Source organism: Lissotriton helveticus, chromosome 2_1 (assembly GCF_964261635.1).
Source record: "Lissotriton helveticus chromosome 2_1, aLisHel1.1, whole genome shotgun sequence".
NCBI lineage: Eukaryota > Metazoa > Chordata > Amphibia > Caudata > Salamandridae > Lissotriton > Lissotriton helveticus.
The window spans coordinates 1,022,284,972-1,022,310,348 of record NC_136059.1 but is presented as its reverse complement, the minus strand read 5'-3'; the positions used below and the strand labels follow the sequence as shown (position 1 = coordinate 1,022,310,348).

The 25,377-nt window shown below is 43.0% G+C and overlaps 1 protein-coding gene across 4 annotated transcripts in view; it reads right to left on the bottom strand.

The window, feature by feature from the left end:
• PCSK5 (proprotein convertase subtilisin/kexin type 5) overlaps positions 1 to 25,377 on the bottom strand; it is a 1,700,773-nt gene that overhangs the window by 1,224,449 nt on the left and 450,947 nt on the right. For all 4 annotated transcript variants that reach the window (XR_013607101.1, XM_078675787.1, XM_078675788.1 and 1 more), the window contains exon 4: positions 14,814 to 14,957. Coding sequence is in view for 3 of the 4 variants with exons in the window: in XM_078675787.1 (XP_078531913.1) it covers positions 14,814 to 14,957 (144 nt within the window). In the remaining variant the exon portion in view is untranslated. The remainder of the gene's footprint in view (positions 1 to 14,813; positions 14,958 to 25,377) is intronic.

Below are 25,377 nucleotides of genomic sequence, written 5' to 3'. Positions count from 1 at the left end.
ATCTGGAGTGTCCAACAGTGGTGTGGCAACAAGGTATGTAGCCCTGACGAATCTGCCAAAGATACTGAGGCAGAGAAACATGTTGGCAATGGGTAATGGTATGCGAGAATAGCTACCAGCCTTTTTAATTCAACAGTGCACACCCAGTGTCTATGAATAAAATTGCTGAGAGGCGTGCCTGCTGATTTTAAGCACTTTTGTTTGTCACTTGCAGACTGAACCTGCATCCACGTTTACTTGCACTTTTTGGTTTGTTTCTTTGGACACATTCTCTCTTTTTTTTAACCAAATGACGACCAGTGATGAGAAAGGGGCCTAGTCTGGAGATTAGATGCCAGTTGCCCCGATGGTGGTGCTCCCGTGAGGTGTCATTCGGTTCTTCACATATTTTTGTGTGGAACTCTGTCTGTTTTCAATCCTATGTGGTGGATACTTGGCATTGATCAAGGCCTCTGACAGCGGTTTGTTTGTTTTATGCGACTGTCAAGAACTGTTGGCCAATAGGTGTTCTTTTTAAGTTTTCAAATATTGGACGTATTACAGTTAATATCCCCGAAGGAAAATACGGTATATAGGGGAGAGTAACAGTGACCAGGATTACAGGACAGGTCTGTTATACAATTTACTGATATAACTTAAGTCTGAAGGTCAGGGTTTTTTTAAGTGCACCAAAATGTGTGTTTTATTTCTAAGAAAGGAGCTGGCCGGTAGCCAATTGCAGCTTCAGGCAATCACATTGAGAGAAAGAGCATGAAAGGGGAGTCATGGTTAAGTTGAGGACATTAAAGGTCAATGAGTGTCCGGAGCAATGAAGGATGAAGGTAGAGGAAGTTTAAATAAAAAAAATACAACACAGCGGGACTGGAGGGGTGAGAAAAGCAACAGATGAGTTTTGGAGGAGGCAAGCCACACGCAGTGATGGTGAGGAAGTAGGAGGGAAGCAGCACACAGATGGAGAGCAAGGAAGCACTGACTCCCATGGAGTGCTGCAAGCAAACGAAAAAAGTAGTAACCTGATGCAGGGCATAGCCTTTTCATTAAAAAAAAGATGGTAAATACTGTGCTCCAGCGTAGGGTCAAACACAAGAGGAGGAAGGAAAGCCATCAAATAAGCTTTCTGTAGACCAGACCACTAAAAACTGCATAAACGTGAGCAAACAACTGGTTTGAGTGGATTACACACCATTCAGATGTCCTGGATTGCCCTGAATCTGGCCTTCGTTAATTGTTCCCCAAGGTGTGTAGGTCATACTAGTTGAACACCTCATAAGAATGAAGTTTGATCCAGAACATTCTGGTTAAATAAAACCAGCTCACCATGAAAATGCAAATGAATCCAGTACTTTTTCTAGATTTCACAGGTTATGTGCTGAACACACAAATAGAGAGTCTAAGGCAGCATTTAAGCTCTTTTTAGAATCAGTAGCTTCCCCTTTTGAAATAAGTATATAGTGTAAACAGATGTCGGCATGTGAGGCTTTGCATTACCGCCTTGGCAGTATGCAACGCTTTTAACATTGCTTGTAGATTTTAATATATTTTGTAACCACAGGCACCACGGCGGTCATGTTTATTGCAATAGCGGCTAAACAGTGGTTATGGAGCAAAATCAGCTGTCCTCCTGGAATAACTTGAGGAAACAAAGGCATGCACATTAGTCATAAACAGAACAAAATGGGTCTGTGGGGCAGGAAGATGAACGTGTAAGGCAGGGCATCTGCTGTAGAGTTTCAAGCTTGTTTTGAAAGGAGTATGAACTCACACCAAAACGTTAACCTAAAAAGATAAAACACACCGCCACCATAAGCTGGAAAATAAATGTCAATCACATGCCAAAACTCACACAATATGTAGCTCTAGCTGGGTCAGAGAGACATATTTAAGTCCATATCAGACGCCCTTAAACTAGGCTCTACAATGCACTGGAAAAAAATCAAGTTGTCTCCTGTTGAAAACAAGGTCCACCATTCATTAAAAAAAACTCTAGTGCATATCAGCTCCCATCAATTCAGGAGGAAACTTCAGTGGTGCTCATGTTGCTATGAGTCCACCGCAATTCCTACAGTATGTCTGCAGCGATTTAGTCCATAAGCCTAGCTTGATCTTGGACACAATGAAATTACATCTGTTGTACATATAATTGCTGTGAAGTAGCACTTATTGTTAATGGAGACAGCAAGTTTGCAGACATGTTTGCTGTGGTGCTCTCAGTGGAGTCTCCAACCTAATTTAAATTTAATTGGATAATAGTAGGATTTCTGAAAGACCAAGGGCAGTGCACTTGATTTAAAGGCATAAGTACTGTAAATTGGGCGACACACCATCTAGAATTGGCAACTTTATTTCTGAGATAGGCAAAAGGAAACGCATGGATAAAAGATACAGAAGCAAGTGGCTGTTCCCTACAAAACACACCACCCTCTTAAATGGAGATTGCTGACCCCTGTCCATTTGATATCTTTCCTGAAAGGGTTTGATACTACTGGTGCAGCACAAACGTTGCCCACCCTAAATAGGCCACAAATACTTAGCAGACGTGCACTTAACACGTTTCTTGCAGGGTGAATAAACTAAGGTAAGTGTTGTAAGGGACATATTAAAGAGTCCCTTCACTGTATGATAAGAGACTTTACTCATATTAATGTGTTTTACCATAACTAATTGTGATTTTTTATGAACAGAATATCCTAGCACTCCACTGTGATTAATCTAGGTCAGTTAAATGTTTGATTCAAAACAAGTAACAAAAATTAATAAATATGCAAAAATTCATGTACTACCAACAAGTTTCGTTCTCATAGGAATAGAGAATTTATTTTTAAATCCAATTTGAGTTGTATCATCAGAACAACATATGAATCATTTCATTAGTGACAAACAAGCAAAAAAAGAGAATTTTACCACAAAAAAAAGGAGAAATATTTTTTTGACACTCAGTTTGAAATATCATTAACGAAGAAGACGGTATACTCTACCTGTCTGTGACCAAGAGATACTGAGATTCCTTAAATCACAATGTCCTAAGTGACAATTTTGAAGATCGAGATACGCTGGTACTACTGCATGGAATACAATAGAAATAAAGACATCTAAGATTGGTGACATTTGGGAAAACAAAGAGCCTTGAGAAAGTCACATGACGTGATGAAACACGTGTCGGCTGTTGTCGTTTAAGAACCTGCGAGAGGAGAACACAAAACCATTGTTAATATATAACAAGGACCCTCTATCCATTAAGGATATTTCAAACTGAGTGTCAAAAAAATATTTCTCTCCTTTTTTTTTGTAAAAATCTCTTTTTTTGCTTGTTTGTCACTAATGAAATGATTCACATGTTGTTCTGATGATACAACTCAAATTGGATTTAAAAATAAATTCTATATTCCTATGAGAACGAAACTTGTTGGTAGTACATGAATTTTTGCATATTTATTAATTTTTGTTACTTGTTTTGAATCAAACATTTAACTGACCTAGATTAATCACAGTGGAGTGCTAGGATATTCTGGTCATAAAAAGTTTGACTACATTAGAAATGTCTTTGACATATCTTGTGTAATTGTGCACCTAGGTAGTAGGGTGCGTACATATCCCGAGAAGCACCAACCCCAATTGTTAACTTTTGAGGTATTACTATTAAACCCCGAATACCTGTCCCTATCTGAATACAAATGTATATGAAGTGTGCCTTCGTTACATTACTACCATAACTAATTGTGATAACTAAACTATCTTCATTTAGTAGATAATGTACTCACTATAAAGATGTAATGGGATTTCATAAGTGTGTGCTATAATTCATGATTTTTTTTTATTTGAAATCTAGCTAGAAACCATCCCCATATATGTAGAATTTGATTTTACTTAAATCGCCATGAAGATCATGTAATGTGTGCATTAATATTTCATATATTTGTAGTTCTTAACCATCTTTACAAACCATTAAAGACATTTCTGAATATTGCATGTAATGTGAACTTAATCTGTTATACAAACACACTCCCCCAGGTAGGGAACAAGAGACTCTGGGGTCTCAAAGGTGAGCTGCCCTCCCAACACAACATATTAACACATAATAAGCTCACCTAGAATTTTGCATTTTATAGAGATATGCGATGTATCCCTCCCAATGCTACTCAGTACAAGTGTTGGGCATACAATGAAATGAAACAGATTGTCTTCAAACACCACCAGGTGTCATTCTTCATCAGAGGACAGTCCTCGCTCTCCAGAACCTCCATTTGATGGAGAGCAGTCCTACACCAGGAGTCAGGGAAGCACTTCTAATTAAGAATGGATCCATTCAATAAGTGTCTTAAAAACCAACATGGCATCCTAAAACAGTTTATTCACTAGACATGACACTTTGTGATTAAAGGGGAATTAGTACCCCATTCCCACTGTTACTTTTCACATGTTTCTGCCTTCTGGCTCAATTGAGTCTGTGGCTTTCATCAGGAGGGGCATTCGGAATGCTAATGAGATAATGTGCTTTGCCTCTAAACCAGAATGACCTGTGTCTACCTCTATTAGACACAAATTCACTTGTGTATAAATGTGCACATCCATACTAAATGTAAGGGTGGGCATAGCAAGCATAGTGCCTTTACGTATATTTCCACAGAGTTTTAAAAAAACTCTGTGGAAATACGCTTCCGCCTCCCTCCCAAATTAATAAAAGGCACTCACCTGCATGGCTGCCTCCTCCTCTGCCTGGCTGCTCTCCTTCCTGGTCCTCGCCGTCCTTCTCCAATGAAAAAAACACTATGTTGTGCAAATTGCGCATGCGCAAGACACACAACTGTTTTTTTTCATAGGAGAATGAGGGCAGCAAGGAGGACGGCAAGGTTGGCGAGGAGCAGAAAGGAGAGCGGCCAGGCAAAGGAGGAAGCCACGCAGGTAAATGCCTTCTTTTTCGACTTATTTTTATTAATTTGGGAGGGTGGAGGGGCTGGCTAACTACCCTCCGCTACGGAGGGGAGTTTTTGCCTAAACTCAGCGTATGGAACGGAGCATGCAAAAAATTTGCAAACCCCGTTGACAGAGCGGAGTTACCCGCCCGGAGTTAATTAAATGTGCTCCACTGAGCTATTGTTTAAGATGTCCTATGTAGGCCTATATTTCACCGTGCTGCATAAAGTTGATTTCATTTTTCTGCTAACTCAAGATTTCTTGCAGGTATTCATATGCATGGCTAGTTGTAGAATAGATACGTTACTGTACTAGAGAAAGGTTTAAAGAGCCTGAGAAGAAGACTTAGATAAAGGAACATTGAGAACCAGAGCATCAATTAAAAGGCCCATTGAGTAAAGGTTGCCATCTGATGTATACGTGAGCAACTTCTGTCATTCCCCTGTCCAGTGTGGGATTACTTGCCGATGTTGCAGTCTGCAACATGAGAATTGGACAAAAACAATGGACCCCTGATGATGCGTACAAAGGGGGGTTTATCTAGTGGATTTTGTGTGTTATAATTTAGTGCTCACAATGCTGGAGATTTGGAGATGCTCCTTTTGCCCTAGACGGAAGCTTTCCAGAAAGATTCTCTCTGGGAGGCTTCCTAACCACTCTTTGCAGATCCTGAATGCTTAGAGCATTTTCCTCGACCCTGTGAGGTTTAAGCCTCAATGCCTACTTGATTCCTTATTAACTGTGGCTTACGCAAACACTTACATCTCACCCATAGAAGACTCTTGACCGAGCTTCTGCAGTGCTGACACCTAAACCTATCTTTCTTTGCTCGACTCCGATTTTGTTTTGTGCAATTCCCTGTTTTTTGGGACTCCTTAGGTTAACCAAACCATCCACTTTGTTTGGACTTTGCTTTCTGTGATTCTAGATTTACCTATGCTGAGACATCAAACCTAGAGACTTTTATCTGAGCATCAATTGCTTTTATTGCTATTCTGCACCGCAGAGACCTAATTTCTTGTTTAAGGAGGTTGGGTTTCCCAGTTGTTATTCTCCATCTTTATAGCATGGTGCTGTGAGTTGTGTATTTTAACTTAATTTGAATTTGCAATACATTTTGTTAACCCAAGCTACTGATTTCTGGTCGCTGTTAAATTAATTTTGGTTAATGTAAATGCTGCCTCCAATCACCTCATAGTCAGATAGAATGGTCTGTTGAATGACCAATGGTAAGCAAGTGGGCCCAGAAAACACAGTATCACTCCCCGAGGCCATAGGCTTCTCCATCAAAATTACATTTTAATTAGTTTTGAGCTTGCACTTTCACTTATTTTCACTACTGAGTTGTGTTTTTTTTTTAAATGGGGATCCCATTTCTAAGCGTACATTTCTTCTTTAGAGCTACCTTTCACACTGCTTAAAATGAGTTTAGGGCACTCAACACTTTACTTTTGATAAGTCCGATGGGATTTTTACTTTCCCAAGCCTTGTAAGGTAGTATGCAATTTGGCAGCCATCATGAGCAGTGATTGAGCACGGAAGGGGCCCCTCCATGTACCTTGCAGTGGGGACCCCCTCAAGTTTCGTTACGCCACTGATGCTTTCAGTCTTCACATGCATCAAGAGCTAAACATGCCTTCCTGGTAAGAATTACCAAATATATAAAAGAAAGATTTGGTGGCCATTCTCTGGCTGTGGTTACAGCCAACATTTGGAATTCGCTACCTCTATCCCAGCGTGCCCAATCCATTTTGAGTATCTTTAGGAAACAGCCCAAATCCTTTTTGTTTTCAAATACCATCTAGATTGCAGAGTCATTTTTGCACCAATGCTTTCCACTTTTCCCACACCTTATGAGCACCAGCACACTTTTTTTACTGAAGTAGCTGCTGCGCTTTACAAATTTTTCCAGTCAAACAAATGTAAAGATATGGCTGGATGTGTCCCATTTTAATTCCCAAATTGCATAGCATCTTTCTTACCTTCGTACCCAGGTTATTTTAGTTTGTTACCAAATTATTGTTTGTGTGTCTGTAAATTGTGGGTTGTAGTAGAGAGAGTCCAGGAAGAAGATTGGCATGCAGCAGCCTTCTCGCCTTCCTGTCATAATTCACTTGTCTCTTTCCACTTCTGTCATTCACAGTAGTGTTCCTCACAGGCTGTGAGATCTACCACTTCTGCCTGATCAGAGGTTTTGGCAAACAACACAGTTGATGGACAGAATGTAGAACAAGGTCATACATTCACCCCAGTACAAGGATCCGGGCCTAAATCCATCGTTTTTCTGCAATCCACACCACCCTGGGTTAGACACTGGCTATGTGCAAATCAGCTCTGACCCTGTGCCTCATGGGAACAGTCCAGTCTGAACTACCAAGCCATGTCTTTCCCAGACCGGAATCTAGCATCCAAGGACCGGTTTCTGGCTATCAGAGGTTTTGGCCACATCCTTTGATGATGGATCATGAAAAACCCAGTAGGAGGCTCAGGATATTGGACACCATGATTAGAATTTTGCTCAGCCTGGGTACATTTCTGCACAGATTTTTACAGGGAACTTATTGGGCATACTTTAAATTTGGGATCCCTTGTTGCTGTAAGAGAGAGAGTGATGAATGAGTGCTTTCTTGCAGAATGTACTATTGCCAGGTAGGGCTGAGATAATCTCTGAAGACATTATCGAATGCTGGGCTGGGACAGGCTGGAGCGATGAATGTGTGGGAGCAGGGAGTCAATAGTTGACAAACTAGGGCAGCGAGAGGCCACGATCTACATTTTCTGTTTTTCACACTACTTGCTCAAAGCAGTCCTTAATTTTGAAGCACTACCAGTTCTATCAGGCTGCATGTGAGAGAAGACCAAAGCTCTCAATACTTGAGCTGAGTTAGTAGTGCTGAATTGTTACCAGAGTGGATTGAGGGGTGGAAATGTGACTATTAGCATAAAAAAGAACTATAAACATCCCATATTAGAGCCATTGACAGAAGGGTGGTATCCACTGAGATGAGCTTGGGTAAAATTAAATAAGAAAGTGAATAACTAGGTTGCACTGATTGTCTATGAGGAGATCAGTTGTAAACTAAGTACCACTAGAAAGGCAGGATGGCAGTGATTGATCAAAGAAAATATTACAGGTAGTGTCATCAGATAAGTGTGTTAACAAGAGTTTTATTGAGATATGGTACATGATCGGGGAGTGTTCTTAACAGAGATTTGCCAAATCCAAATTATCTTCTAAATTAAACAGTTCTTCTGATAGGAAGTTGTAGATCTGAATGGGGTTTTACTCATCATTCCCTACATAAAAGACGGAATACTGCAGTTTTCTGAAGTAGAGTTTTACCTTGACTTGGTCTCATGGCAGCTGAATATGTCCTGTAAACATTTAGTTCAGTCTCTGAATAGTATGCTGACATGAAGACATGAATATGAATTCCATTTAAGTAATGCAATGAGATATACATTGCGAATGGAACAATGAATTGACTGAACTTTATTGGAAGGAGGTGAAAACTGGTAACAAGGCCTCCAAGAACATAGATTAGTCAAGGATGATGGTGATATCCTTGGCGATTATTACGTATGGCAAAAAAGGTTTCAAAACCCGTAGGTTGAAACACAACCTATGATATGAGCACTATGAGGTACAAATCGAAATCGGTTAACATTTTAAGGAAAATTTCAATTTAGCCATGCAGAACAGGGGTTCAGAGGTAGACTGTTCCTCACAATACAATGAGAGTAAGATCAATCAGTTATTGTATTCAAACATTGATTCTGTGTCTTGATGGGGCGGATGTGACTAGGTAATTAGTGGTGTGATTGAAGGCAATGCAACTCCCAGAATTAAACACTGTATGAAACATGGATTGGCTAATCCAATACATCTGGTGTTTGCGCAGTGTTTTGACTGTCAATTCTTGCTTTGTTTCCCGATGGTTTTTGCAAAACTTCATTTTTGAGGAATCTAAAAGAAACTGTCTAAAATGAAAAATAATTTGTCCAGAAAAAAAAACACATTACCCTAGTCATCCTTGGCATTTAAGTTAAGGGGACTACTTTGTGTGTGGATGTGCCCTTGTGGGGGAAAATGCAGTCAGTCACAGTGAAGCCAATCAGTGGCTTGAGTGGGCTGATGCACTGCCCCATGCTGCATGGAAGAATGAGCAGAAAAAGTGTGACTGACATAACAGACCAATGGATGACGAGGACTAGCTGAAAGCCTCTTCAAGCATGTGTATTCTACATAGAGTTTCAGTAAAATAAAAGGGTCTTGGCTAGCGCCAGACCTAAACAATGCACATGCATTAGATGTACCTTACATCCAAATCAGTATTTTTATTTGAGACATGTATGCAAGTTTCCGAAGTGAACAGATTCATCACTAACGTTTTTATTACCATGCCAAGCTTCCATTTTACTGTAACAAATTGTAAGGGTCCGGCGTACAATAGGTTTATAAAACATTAATTGTAACCCTTGATTAACAACTCTTACTTTCTGTTATCAGAAAATGTTTTTAGCTCATTCATTTTTCTGTTACGGTGATGGTTTTCATTAATTGACAATCACGTTATTACAGTAATCTCATGTAAAATATTCAGGCCATTCCTAGATACAACTTCAGCTGACAAATCAAGATCAAAGTGACACCAAAATCCTTAATCATTGAATGAGGGCTAGGCAGCATCAACAAAACAAGCATTTGCAATGCAATAGGTCTCGCAGCATTAAAGTTTGAGTTATTGGCATTGTATATGACAATGTGTTGCATTAAATATTTAGCAAAGTATGTATTGGTCTATAAAGATGATTTGCAAGATGATAGCGATGGAGTGGGGGATGGATGGATGGATGGAGGGATGGAGTGGAGGGGATGGATGGAGTGGGGGGATGGATGGATGGATGGAGGGATGGAGTGGAGGGGATGGATGGAGTGGGGGGATGGATGATGGGGGATGGTTGGAGTGAGGTGGATGGAGTGGGGGGATGGAATTGATGTGTGCATTAAAAAGAGGAATCTAAGGATAGAAATAAACGGGGCACCCTCCACTCGCATAGTGTATATAAATACTAGCCCCATTTATGCACCGCTCATTTCATTGTAGTGGGTGGTGCCCTACCTTCTGTACTCAAGCGAAAGGGGCAGCTTTATCCCATCTTAGGTAGTGAGATCCAGCAAACTGACTGATGCAACAGTTGACAAACTAGGAGACAGCAACTTACTCACACTCCTTCATGTACAACATTCCCTAACTAGCACATATCCTGCCCCTTTCGCCTGCTTACCCTCACACAGAGGAACACTCAGATGGCGAAAAGCGCAGGGAACTGTACGACGTGTTCATTGCACCCTTGAATTCGTGAGGTGTCTCCTTTTATGCACGGGTGAACAATTGTGGCTTATGTGGCACTTCTCAGACAGGGCACCAGCAGCTCCAGAACGAGTTTAAGCTATCGGCATTGTAAATGACAATGCCATTCATTTATACTTTAAAAACAAAAATAAAAGGCTTTGTTATGTGCAATGTCAATAGCTTAAACTCACGTAAATGTGGGACCTATTGCATTGCAAATGCTTGTTTACAATGTGCCCAAAAAGAAGGTTATCTCTCAGAATAAGGTAAACCAATGTCTTAAGTGGCCTGTTCTTGTGCCCCATTGTTGTGTCTGCAGTGGCCAAAACAAAAATGTGTATTAGAGAACAATGGATGGGCTGACTGACAGCCCCTATATTTATGTATAATATATGTAATATTACTAAAATCAACAAGCATTGGCAAAGCCAAAAGTCTGGAAAACAAAACCAGAACTATTAGGTTAGCCAATGCTTGTTTTGAATGTAGTAGATGTCAAAGAAGGCTGACTGAGCACACAGACAAGTATTTTTTGTGTACTACTTATGTTATATTTATACAGTGCACAAGTGCACAGCTTATTGGCACTAGCTAAAGTAACGTAACACATAAGAACAAAAAAAAGCATTAGCATAGCCAATAGGTCTCGCCTTTGGGATGGTGTAAGTTGTTGGTTAAAAAAAAAAGCTTCCCAAGGACCACACGCATAACGTGCTGAATTAACCGTTTGGAGTTGCTTGCACTTGAGCTGTAATAGGGGATGAGGCTACATTCAGAAGTGTCCTCATCACAAGCGAGCAAGAACCATTGCATGCACAAATTTGTCAACAAAAATACATATTATTAAAGCATGGGGGATGGGCCATGGTCGTACAATGTGCCCACATCTATGGAGCACCTTCAGCCCAGCTCTTAGAGTTCAAACCAACGTCGCAATCTTTAATAGAATACTGAACACCTTTACTTTATGGGAGCATTCAAATTAATGCTGGAAGCACGCTAATTCAGTAAAACATAAGCTGCGACATTCAATGAAAACAATGCACGCAATCCAGTTCCCATGCACTCACCTTGCATGCTTCTGTCTCTATCTTGCCACTATGAAATGGAACACATCGAACAACTCTACGTCTCCCATTGCTGGACAACGTACCACCCATATCCACGCTGCCCAGACTACATGCTGCTCTGTGCAATCACAACGAGAGCAATAAATTAACCAGAAGGCAACATATTTTACTCAATATCAAATTTAATGACAACAACAAATACAAAGGCTGCAGGTAGATCTCTGCAATGGACACACTAACAAATTGAGATACCCTTCCCGACTCATGGCTGTAACCTGTAAGCTGGCACAATAAGTGCACAGCTTTAGCAGCCACATGATCACCTGGGCTATCTTGCTATCGGTCAAAACGGTGACCTAAGGAATGCACACGGATCTCTCGTGCAGGTGCACAGCACACTCAGCTAGCTCACAAATATGTCATTAAAGGCAACAGGCATTCTAAAATATACATCTAAGCCGATGGCACACGAGTAGATGCAAACAAATATCAGCTAAACTGAATCAGAAGTAAAAACAATGTGTACATCGTAGCCCAAACAAACCGATAAACAAAATAAGTTGTAAACCATACGCAAGACAAACCAATGACAGGGAAAGAGTAAACATACGGAAAGAGTGAACTTTAAGAGAATGTATTCATAAATCACAGGCATTTTTCTGGTTTTAGAGGTAAGCATTAATCACAAAGGTTCACACAAAGGCACTGGATAAACAACTGCGATCAAACTCCAGGAAACAGAAGTAACTCGGTAATTAGACTGCTACCTGCCAAGCTGCCCTTTCTTTCCTTCACAGCACAAAAGCGGTCTCCAGTGATGAACTCATCACTGGCGATGTGTATTTCGTTTAATTAAACTTCTAAAATGCCACAGTATAAACGTGTATGCGTTAAACTGGCAGCGTTTGCACCCAGTGCTTTAAGTGGGATGAAACGGTGTGTGGGGGGTGGGGTGGGGGGGGGGGGGGGTATCTGTAAAATGGGTATGGCCCATATAGTTCTAGCCCGCGTGCTGTGGTCTAAAAACGTAAAGTACATTTCTGGGATTCTCACTGTATGGTACCCAAGCAGTATTTTGCTTTGTCTGCGCTTTCTGTTAATGCATACAGATATAATAACACGGAAACTGACATACAACAAAAAAACAGCCTGGGCTATTGACTTTGGCAGTGGTGTGCGCTCTGCAGAGAGGTCAAACATTGAATGACCATGTATTCTGAACACCTTTGAGCCACTGATAAGCCACTGCTTGAAAGTTTCACTGCCATGAGTCTGAACACCAACATCATCATTTTCTAACTTGGCCATTATAAACACCTGGAGGCGACTCAGCTGAAAGTATGCACTATACAAGAGCTGAATGAAAAAACATACAAAAACACCACGTCCTGGCAATAACGAACACTATTGGAGTGCAAAATTCAGTAAAACGGGAAATATAAATGAAAACGAAATCACTGACATAAATTACTTGAGCATGTTGATACAAGCAGAGTCAGCTAGATACCAAACACACCAAGAGCCGACAGGAGCACATGGGCAGAGAGAGCCCACCCACCAGATGAAAGGATGTGCATTTTATCTATCCGGCATTGAGATAGAGGACTAGGTGGTTCATACAGATATAACAACAAACTGTGGTCTAACAGGTGCCCTTCTCGTCCATATGGCCCGTCAAAAGTAATGTAAGAAGATTTGAGAAGGGAACTCAAGGAACAATGCCAGCGTACCTTTTACAGTCACCCCTTCACGTTTCCGTCCTCAAATTTAGGCTTCATGTGTTGCCTCAGTTCCTCTCTTTCAATTGCCTCTTTCAATCACAGCAATATCGAAAGCTACTTGTACTGCGCCCTCTCGCTCGAAAGGAGGACAGCTGGCAACAAGTTCTGGCGTCCCGCGAGTGCTGCTAAATAAAACAAGCAAACAAATCCCCCCCGGCCCTCACTTACCTACCTCCGGCCGCCGGAACACGCTGTGACGCACACCGCAAGTCGGCCTGGAGTGCGCCTCGGCAGAGACGCGGGAGGACAGGCGCGTGACGCGCGTGAACGTGCACGTTGACGTTCCCGCGCGTTCACGGACCTGAGTCGGCTCGTGCCCAGGTTTGGAGCTGCTCGTTCTCAGCTCACACTCCCTTGGCAGGGAGGATAGTGACTATAGAACTCGCTGGCGGGAGCGCTTCGCGCTCCAACGCCAGGCGAGCCCTAAATAAGGGGATATGTTTAATAGGCACTGCCTTCGGAGAAATTCATACAAACAACGACCTGGACTGGCAAGCAAATACATATATTTCAAGCGTCGAGGCCAAACCAATTTGCATAAGAGTGCAAAACATTCTGTGCTTTGAGTCAGATTAATGGCAGTCTGAACAGTATTTTTTATTTCCAGCTTCTGGTCATACCGAAACCCGATCGAATGGCATCGCAAAAAGAACTGAGTAGGACCTAGCCAGAGTGGAGCTCTTGTAGACAAGGAAAGCCAAATGTTGATGCGGTCGCCAAAACCCTAAATCGACCCTCAACCTTACAAGTATAGTCACTAAATCAAAACTCCTCCTAGCTACCTTAAGACTCGATCACTTGCATTGACCATTTGCTCACCTTACAACTCAATGGTGCAAAGTATCGGTCTTGCAGAAGCTAGCGTGAAGCAACCCTATCCAGCTAAAGTGGAACCAAAGGAAACTTATTAACAAGTTGGACTATTCAGGACACGAGTAGATAAGATGCAAACAATTCCTACTCCATTTTCTTTTTCTCCTTCCTAAACAGTAGGATCCACATCGGAGATTCTAATTTTTCCTGACGAGAAAATCCTTTACAATGCCCATAATATGCCTTATTTCAGCAGCACCGAGTATAGCCACAGTGTTACACATTAAACTATAATAGAAATTAAAATAACAGTTCTTTTATCTGTCTTGTGAAGATTGGCATCCCTGTATGACAGATCATTCCTCCACAGCTTTAAGCAGAAGCAACCAATAAATAGTCAAGAACGGGAGTCACCAGGGTAACAGTACGTCACTACCGGACATGGAAGCAGAGCACCAATTTAAAGCCATGTAATGGTCCAGTTACTATGTATGTATATTATTTATTTAAACTGTAAATGAAGCAGATACGAGATCCAATGAATACTAAAATTCGCCCTGCGAGTTATTGGAGTTAGTTCAAATTCTGCCATTACAATTAGCAACCACGGATCACATTAGCCACTACAAACTGAACCTATCCACTAGGTAATAGAACATACTCATAACTTCAGCCAATATAAAATGTAGGCTTTCATGAGTAAGGGCAAATAATTAAAGGTAGAGTAAAATCACAACAGGTGTTCGCTTGCTTGAGTTTCTGATCAAGTGAATCATGTTAAAAAAACGTGAACACGTTCCAATAGCTAACATATATCACAGTGGATGTGCTCGACTATGCAAGTACACATACCTCAAAATACAATGGAAAAACACACTTACATAGTTCTGCATCAAATCAGGATGGTTTCTCTCGATGCCGTCATCCAAGATGGTGACCACCACATTTTTCCCAGTGTAGCCTCTTTTCCAAGCTCCAAGAATGTTCATGTCCGACTGGCACTGATGGACATTATCACTGCAATGCTGGGAAACACAAGCAGTCATGCACATTTAGGGCCAATACAGACCAAGAGTAGCATCTTTTTTTTTTTAAGAGGAAAGTCATGTGAAAATTCATTGTATGCAAGTGATTTAGTCCTCAATTTCTTTCTCGTAAACATAAAAGTGCCTCAAGAAATAAAAGTTTTTGTACACCCAAACACCACTGACATGGACATAAAATAACCCAAAGTCACAGAATCGGGATTCTGGGCATAGTAATGGAGTGCTAGTCGCCCCTGACACAACTGGTAGACAAAGATTATGTGCATTTGTAACTCAGGGGCAATCACTCTATGGATGAGAAAACGTTCTGTAACAAATTATTTGCTAGGAAAGACTTCTGATTGACAGTAACTGATGGGCAGGGCTTCGGTAACATGGTAACCGGTGTTCATGTTCTCTGGCAAATTAAACAAGCATTTGCAATGCAATAGGTCTCGCATTAATTAAGTTTGAGCTATTGGCATTGCTAAATATTTCAACACCAATTGCAACAAAAGTCTATAAATTGTAGGCCAAAAAAGTGTAGTTTTATTTATTTTTTTGCAATGGTGGCATGCTGCGCTTTAGATGAATATGTTTAAAAGTAAAGTGCGCCATACTGCGATTGCTACAATAGTTATTTGTGGATGCGTTAACAATTGATGTGTGCACTGATCGCTGGTGGTGTGTGTGCCTGTAGAAATTGTGCACTGATGGCTGGTGGTGTGTGTGCCTGGTGAAAGTGTGCACTGCTGGCTGGTGGTGTGTGTGTGCCTGGTGGAAGCGTGCACTGACGTCTGGTGGTGTGTGCCTGGTGAAAGCATGCACTGAGGGCTGGTGGTGTGTGTGCCCGGTGGAAGTGTGCACTGATGGCTGGTGGTGTGTGTGCCTGGTGGAAGCATGTACTGATGGCTGGTGGTGTGTGTGCCTGGTGAAAGCATGCACTGACGGCTGGTGGTGTGTGTGCCTGGTGGAAGCGTGCACTGACGGCTGGTGGTGTGTGCCTGGTGAAAGCATGCACTGAGGGCTGGTGGTGTGTGTGCCTGGTGGAAGTGTGCACTGATGGCTGGTGGTGTGTGTGCCTGGTGGAAGCGTGTACTGATGGCTGGTAGTGTGTGTGCCTGGTGAAAGCATGCACTGACGGCTGGTGGTGTGTGTGCCTGGTGAAAGCGTGCATGAACGACTGGTGGTGTGTGCCTGGAGAAAGCATGCACTGACGTCTGGTGGTGTGTGCCTGGTGGAAGCGTGCACTGACGGCTGGTGGTGTGTGTGCCTGGTGGAAGCGTGTACTGATGGCTGGTGGTGTGTGTGCCTGGTGAAAGCATGCACGGACGGCTGGTGGTGTGTGTGCCTGGTGAAAGCATGCACTGACGGCTGGTGGTGTGTGTGCCTGGTGAAAGCGTGCACTGAGGGCTGGTGGTGTGTGCCTGGTGAAAGCATGCACTGAGGGCTGGTGGTGTGTGTGCCTGGTGGTGTGTGTGCCTGGTGGAAGCGTGTACTGATGGCTGGTGGTGTGTGTGCCTGGTGGAAGCGTGTACTGATGGCTGGTGGTGTGTGTGCCTGGTGGAAGCGTGTACTGATGGCTGGTGGTGTGTGTGCCTGGTGGAAGCGTGTACTGATGGCTGGTGGTGTGTGTGCCTGGTGGAAGCGTGTACGGATGGCTGGTGGTGTGTGTGCCTGGTGAAAGCATGCACTGACGGCTGGTGGTGTGTGCGCCTGGTGAAAGCGTGCATGGACGACTGGTGGTGTGTGCCTGGAGAAAGCATGCACTGACGTCTGGTGGTGTGTGCCTGGTGGAAGCGTGCACTGACGGCTGGTGGTGTGTGTGCCTGGTGGAAGCGTGTACTGATGGCTGGTGGTGTGTGTGCCTGGTGAAAGCATGCAATGACGGCTGGTGGTGTGTGTGCCTGGTGAAAGCGTGCATGGACGACTGGTGGTGTGTGCCTGGAGAAAGCATGCACTGACGTCTGGTGGTGTGTGCCTGGTGGAAGCGTGCACTGACGGCTGGTGGTGTGTGTGCCTGGTGGAAGCGTGTACTGATGGCTGGTGGTGTGTGTGCCTGGTGAAAGCATGCAATGACGGCTGGTGGTGTGTGTGCCTGGTGAAAGCGTGCATGGACGACTGGTGGTGTGTGCCTGGAGAAAGCATGCACTGACTTCTGGTGGTGTTTGTGCCCAGTGAAAGCGATACCAACTGTTACTTAACATTACTGTTAACTCATGTAAGTGATATTTGAAAAGGAGTGTTCCACGAAAGAAAGATATGCAGTATTACAGATCAAGGTGCAGTTATATTATTGCTTTTTTTTTTTTTTTAATATTTTTTTATTGAGTTTTTTTCCCCTTATTTTACATGGGCAGGGCACAATAATGCATAACTATAAATACACAAGCATGTTCAAACATAAACAAACCAATTATCCAAATATATGCTATATATACAGTTCATGTAGTAACTTAATGACATGATCGCTTAAACGACTAAACCATACTTCCATCGTATAAATGGTTCCCAGATTTGCGTACCCATCTTCTTCCCCTTTTTACCCCTCCTAGCATATATAGCGGTTTCCAGTTTTTGTGCTGACATTACTTTTCCTAGCCATTGATGATATGATGGTGAGTTAGGTTCCAGCCAGGCAGAAGCCAGTAATAACCTCAGTATCGCCATTGAAACGAAAATAAAACTTTTGCAGCTTGTTTGTTCTGAGTTGATCCCCAACAACATAGTGGCCGGTGTTAATTCTATTGTTATTAACATTGCCCTTTGAAAAAATTCCACAATGTCCTGTTTCAGTTTGTCTAGATGTGGACAAGTTGCGAAGATATGTATCAAATCTGCATTAGAGCTTCCGCATCTGAAGCAGGTAGTACCTGATGTACCGCCCCACTGAGCGATCTTCGCTGGTGTGTAATATAGATGGTATAGCGTTTTATAGTGTTGGGCCTGGAGGGATGATGAACATAACATTGTCTTCCCCATTTCTAACGACTCAATAAAAATATCCCCATTCAATTCCAGATCTAATGACCATCTATCTGTCCACTTCTCTAAGTCATCTTTTTTTAACATAGTCATTTCTAAATAATATCTTCTAATAGTACAATCAGAGCCATTCTCTACAAGATCTAACAGTGTACTTCTTCCAAAACCCAGTGTACCCCCCTGCTTTTTCGAAAGGTAACTTCTTACTTGAAGATATTTGTAGAAGTGTTTTGTATCTAATAAAAAACTAGTTTGTAAATCCACAAATTGTAGAATCCCTTGTGGACCCATCATATCACCAACTTTTCTTATCCCGTGACTATACCATTCGTTAAAGACAGCTCCTGAAAAGATCTCGCTAGGTAAGGAGGGGTTATCCTTCAATCTTGTATAGAAATTAAACTTCCCAATTCCCACCTTTTTTGAAAACCCTTTCCAAATATTATGCGCCGCTATTACTGTCTTAAAGCGTGTTCTTTTGAAGTAGCTACCTTCTGTAAATCTTAGAAACACATTCTCGGCATTGATACCTAGAGCCAGACCATATATTGCTAAAGACCCTGACTTGTCCCAACCCTCCACTTCAGCCCCTCCAATCAAACCTCCCATATATTGCAGTGCTGCAACCCAATAATATAACTTTAGATCTGGTAGTGACCAACCTCCTCTCTCCCGTGTGAGTGACATATATCTCAGCGCCCTCCGCGTCTTGCCTTTTGCCCAGATAAAACGATTAATCATTTGCTCACAAATTTTAAACCACTTATTCTCAATGGCTAGTGGAATTGTTCTAAATATGTACACAAATTTCGGCAATATCAACATTTTAATGATATTAACACGTCCTATTAAAGATAAATGTAAGTTCTCATACCGGTCAATATCTTTTTTGACCTTCTCTACTATTGGAGCTATATTTTTTTCCACTAGATTATTGAGGTCAGAAGTAATAATGATACCTAAATAAAGTCCCTGTTGGACCACCCGATTATCTCTACAAATTGTCTTAGAATTTTTAATAATCTGCGTATTTGTGGTATTCAGGGCGTAGCCCGATATATACCCAAATTTACGAGCTTCCACCTCTATCCTCTCGATTGCCTCCGTGGGGTTTGGGGTTACCACCGCCACGTCGTCGGCGTAAGCTAAAATCTTACAGGGGCCGAGTAATGTATCCTGTGAGGGAATATCTGGAGATAGCTCTATCCTACGAATTAGTGGATCCATATACATAGCGAATAGAATAGGGGAGCATGGACAGCCCTGTCGTGTGCCTCTTTTAATATGAAATTGATCCGTAGTCCCCCCATTAACTCTCAACGCTGCTACCGGATTCATGTATAATGTCTGTATGGCCTTCACGAAGCCCTCCTTTATACCTACTCTTATTAAGGTATGCCAAAGATAGTCCCAGGAGACCCGATCAAACGCTTTCTCTGCATCTAACAGCATTACAGCCATCGGGTCTCCTGTGACCTCAGCGACATCAAACAGGGTTATAACCTTTCTGGTGTGGTGAGTTGTACCTCTGCCAGGGATAAATCCGTGCTGGTTATCACTAACTAAATTACCAATTATCCCTGCAAATCTTGTTGCCAATACTTTCGAATATATTTTCGTGTCGTTATTCATCAAAGTTATAGGTCTGTAAGACCCTGGGTCAGTCGCCTTTTTTCCCTTTTTTAATATTAAAACAATATCTGCACCTCCCCAAGATTTAGGAATAGACTCGCCAGTTTGTGCTAATTGGAAGGTATTGATTAAATCTTGACCTAGACTCTCCCAAAATATTTTATAAAACTCCAAAGGGAGTTGATCCGGGCCAGCAGCCTTTCCAGATGGGAGATTGGCCATGGCTTCTTGTATTTCTATTTTATCCATCAGTCTCTCCAGACTTTCTGCATCTACAATATCCACCCCTTTAAACGGGATATGTCGAAGATAGTCGCTTATCTCTTCTAGATTACAGAGGTGTTGCTGATCGTATAGTTTCTGATAAAATTTCCTGAATACTTACTTGAATCGAGTCTGTGTGTGTCCTTCCATGCTCATCCCTAATCTCTCTGACGATGCCAGAGGCTACTGTCTGCCTAGTCCGCATAGCTAAAACGTGACCAACTTTTTCACTATATTCATAGCACCTTTCCCTCTTTATAGTGTAGTACAGAGCTGCCCTGTTCGCTAGCTCTTCCTCAGCTTCACTTTTTGCCTTCATCAGATCTATTCTTGATTTTTCAGACGGATTGCCCCTTATTACACAGTTATGGAATTGCTCCTCTGCCTCGAGTACAGCCCTCTCCAAATTATCCTCTCTAATACGCTCAGTTTTTCGTTTATACGCACTAAAACTGCATGTCTCTCCACGGACACCAGCCTTGAATGCATCCCAAACCACCCCTACAGGGGCGCTTCCTCTATTATTTTCAAAAAATTCGCTAATCCATTTAGTCATATGCTGTATATAATTGTTTTCTAAAAGAAGTGTTCTTTGGAAGGTCCAGGTCCTACTTAATCTAATTCCTCCTCCTGTCTTAACTGTTAAAAGTAAGGGGTTATGGTCACTAAAGATTCGTGATAACCTTTCGATTACTACTCTAGACAATAAATCATTAGAAACTAGAAAATAATCTAGTCGAACACAAATGCGATGTGGTGCAGAGTAATACGTATATCCTGCTTGATCTGGTCTGGTACTGCCCCATACGTCTCGCAGAGCATTATTCTCTAAAAGTTTAGTCAGTGCCTTATACACTCTTTTCTTTCTACCTTTATAGGACCATGGCTCCAGCCCGTCTGCCCCGTTAATGTTTAAATCACCTCCTATAACTACCTGTGTAGGCCATCCTGCTAATTCTGCATCTAAAAACTGCAAAATTTCTGGATCATCCTGGGTTGAACCGTATACTGACACTAGGGTTGTCCATACTCCATCTATTAATACCTCGACAATTGCCCATCTACCCCATTTATCCTCTAATTTTCTACCAATTACCACATTTTTGTTTCTTGATAGAATCGCAACTCCTCTATTTTTTGCCCCAAGCCTGGATCTTGCTATCAAATGAAATCCTAACTGATTGAGACAAAACTCCTGTGTACTCATTACATGAGTTTCCTGTAAAAGGATATAATCCACATTCATCTGGCGAAGTCGGGTGGCTATCTTTTGTCTTTTTTGAACATCGTTTAGACCACACACATTCCATGTTACGATTCTAAATGTCAAAGAAATTTTAAGAATATCCAAAAAAAAAGGAAGAGAAAAAAAAGGAACTCCCAGTAATAAATGCATTAGTAGCTACATTTTCTCTTACTTTAGTTTTCAATACTTTTTTAGCATTCTTAACATTCTTATACCTCATATTTGTCACTTCAAAACCAGAGGAATAACACAAGAAGTTTATGCCTATGTCTAATCTTCCTTTTTCAACTACAAATCTTATGTGCCCTGCCCCTTTCCCCTCCCTCCCCCTCCCCAGACTGCCCTCCCACAGGACCCCCCCCCCCTTCCCTTACTGGCAAATAGGTCAATCCTGACCTATGTGTGACAGCCGCACCCCCCCAGGGGAGTTTTCCCCAGCCACTCCCCCTTAGTACATATTTTTTAAAGATTTATTCATGATATTGAAGAAGAGGCTCGATTATTGCTTTGTTATAGAAGCTACTTGTTTTAAACTTTCAATACGATCGTCCTGTATATTGCGTTCTCTATGTGTTCTCTCTTCTCGAAGAAAAGCCAGATACTCTTGCGCAACTATTTCCGAGAAAAAGACTCTGAACTGGCCTTTAAAGCCTACCTTAAGGCGAGAAGGGAACAACAAATAAACTTCACATCCTATATTCTGGAATGGTATTATGAGTTGCCGCATACGCCATCTTCTTTCCACTGTTGTATGGCAGAAGTCTGGGCGAGCAAAAAAGGTTATGTCCTTATAGGTTCGTTGCTTCATGGGTTTAGCTTTCATAATTACTTCCTCTCTCAAAAGATAGTTTCCCACGTACACAAGGATTGCCCTTGCTCTTAAACCCGCACTGCCCTTTTTCTGTGTGAGAGGAAATCGATGCGCACGTTGCACCTCTTTATCCCAATCCCATGTGTCCATCTCTGGAAACGCGCCTTTCAACAAATCCACAACAAAGGCTCTTATATCTCCTCCTTCCTTGCCTTCCTCCACTCCAAGCAGTCTTATGTTGTTTCTCCTCTGCCGATTTTCAAAGTCTTCCAGTTTCCAGAGTATGTCGGACTCTGGCGCCGCGGCCAGGGCGACTGACGCTGGAATCTGGGGACCACGGTTCGATCCCCGGCTCCGGCGGCAGGTTAGCCCAGCACCATGTGACTCTGGGCAATAGCTCGCTTAATCTTCCCGACGGCCCCCAGCGCCTAGAGACCCTTACGGGTGATTGTGCGCTTTACAAATGTGGACTTTACTTTACTTTACTCTGTTTTCTCCTGCACCTGCCTAAATTCTTGCAGCTTTACCATCTCATCTTCCATTTTGCCGGTCCTCTGTTCAACCTCCGTCAGTCTACCTGTAGCTTCAGCACACATTTCGTGTACTTTGTGGAGAGATCTCTGTATTTTCTTATTAGCCCTCTTAGCTCTTTGACTCTCCAGCCGAGCTCTTTGACTCTCCAGCCGGGCTTCCCCTTGTATCTGTTGCATTGTAGAGAGTAATAGGTCAAATTTATCTTTTTGCGGGTCTTCATGCTTTTGGTGTTGATCCTTGATCTGCTCCTGCTCCTGTAGGCTACCGCCTCTAGCCCCATCTTGTGAGCTATACAATGTATCTACACCTATCTTATCCCGAACCAACTTTTTAGGTATTCCCTTTTGTGACATGTTTCCTAACTTGCTATTTCGTACGCGGGACCTCCCCCTAGTCTTGTAAGTTTTAGATTTAATTTTAGGTTTCGGATTTCTTTCTTCCACAGCACTGATCTGGTCCGTCTCTGATCGTAGGGAGCAAGTCTCTGATTCTTGAGATTCACTCAATGAAGAATGCTCTGACTCTGTAGACGAAGTAATCGATGATTCCGTCTCATCGCCCTCCTCTTCGTCCTCCTCCAACTCATTATCGTCACTATCGTCACTGCAGAGTAAGCTTTTAGGAGAAAATTGCCTTATAGTATTTGCGTTTTTTTCCTGTCTTACCTGTTTTGCCCGACAAGAATTTGGTGCTATGACAGGTCTACTTGATTTAGGAGATTTCATTTCGCCCTTCCCCCTGCCCTTCCCCCTACCCTTTTCCTTAGGAATTGCTCCCCTGTTTGACTCTACTACTATTTTGGCGCCTTTTACACCTTTTGCCGCAATTGCCGCAGTTGCTGTAGTTGTTGTAGCTGTAATTGGAGCTTTTTCAGTACTCCTAATGCTCAACACCTTTTCTTTTTTACTCGTGTTGGTCTCAATAAATACACCTTCATGCCCATGTGCAACTTCATACTCCGTTACAACCCCCCTTGCACTTTTATGTAAGCCTTCCGGTAGAGCTCCTACTAGAACAGAGGGGATTTCTGAGATTTCTTGTTGGATATTCTGGTGATCAGCTTGCCTTTCCATTTGCAGAGCGCGCTGCTGCGCAACCACATCCATATCCCCATCCGCTATTTCAGGCAATGTATCTATTAGGTATAGCTTTTTGCTCATGCAATCTGTTACTCCCTGTGAATCTTGAGAGTCTCTGTTACCCAGCTTACTAGTCTCAACATAATGCACTTCTGGATCCGGTCCGGCACAAGTGTTATATGCCTCCTCTCCCCCAGCTTTTTCCAATAGCTCCAATAGTTCTCCCCCTCCTCCCTTTCCATGACAAGTCTCCTCCTCCTCCGTAACATTGGCTCCGCCTCCCATGCAATCCCCGCCTACTAAAGAGACTGAGTTCACGCACTCTGTAATCTCGGCTGAGGCTGGAGGTGAGCATCTTATGCGCGCTGTTACCACTGCTCCCGGTACCGCTCCTGGCTCCTCAGCAGCCTTGGTGCTCCCAGCTCCTGCGGGCCCCGCCGCCGCCGAATGTCCCGGATACCCCGCTGCTTCTGGCGCCGTCACCGCAGCTGCAGATGCATCTTTCCTCCGTGAGCCCGCTCCCGCCTGCCCCAGCCCGGCGCCAGCGGACACACCATCCGAGCCATCCCGCAGCAAATCCAGCAAGTCCGTCTCCGCAGGCCCCGGCTCAATACAATCTCCCACCAAGGATGCAGGCACCGCATCCATCTCTTTGGTCGGTGAGCTCTTCACTGCTAACGACGGTGAAGGTGAAGGCGAAGCCCCACGCAACTGGAAGGACTCAAAAATCAGGGGCTGACGCAAAATCGCCTCTCTCAAAGAATCTGCAGCTGGATCCACTGCAGGTAATACTTTATGTCGCTCTTCTCTCCTCTTCTGAGCAAATAATCGCTCCTCTTCGCGCTTTTTCGATGCTTCCCTGCGAGCCTGTGCCCTCTGCCGCGCCTTAGCTCTTGAGTTTGCCGCAGGGATGTCAGGCTCATTGGATGTCTCCACTTCTTCGTGCCCCAGAGTAACCTTAGCAGTCCTCAGCACTTTTGGGGCCATGACACGCTTCCAAGTCTCCAAACAGAGAATAATCTTCTTTTTGACTGTAGATAGAGCCGTCACCCAGACGCTGCTCTGCTCTCTCGGGCTCCTGCTATGCAGTACCGATGTCTCCACCTCCACAGGCGACCAAGCAAAGGTAATCACCAACTTATAGATACCTTCCAGCATCTCATCATCGAGTGTGGCAAGTGCAACCAAGTACAACCAAAGACCAAACGTGAGCCAGACCAGCAGTAATTACTTCAAACAGTCAGCAGTCAGCATGGGTGAGTGGCTTGAGGGCTGCTACCCCCTACGGACTGTCGGCGGCCATCTTACCAATCCCTAGAGTAGCCACGTTCACAGTTATATTATTGCATGTCTAAAGTATGTGGACCAGGTGCATGCCTGAGCAGATATAACTGAGAACCGAATGCCAATCAGTTAAATACCCTCATTGTTTGATCAAAATGGGTGAGGAAGAGGAAAACGTAGGAAAAGGAATTGTGGCTTTCCTGAATTTGAGGGGGCGTGAAGGTGGGCTGCGCCAACCTTGAAGGCAGGAAGGAGAGCCGAGGACAACAAGGTCTTTAAGCTATGTGAAAAACACTTGTGAAAACAGAAAACGTGAGGCAGTCACAGTGGCAGCAGACTTCAGCTGTGGCATTGATTTGGACACACACACAGTGCTCATCCTGTGACCTGCGATGTCAAAAGGGTGTGTTGAGAGGGGGGCGTCTGATGCGCACTGAGGTATCTCAACACAGCCACCATAGTATAGCAGAGCTCTGCAGACACAGCAGTGCCGCACAGCTTTAGTTATCATCCGGTAGATGAATAATGCACAGCCTGTGGTTTGTAATAAAGAAGCACTATGCAAAAACAGCAAGAAATGAAAGG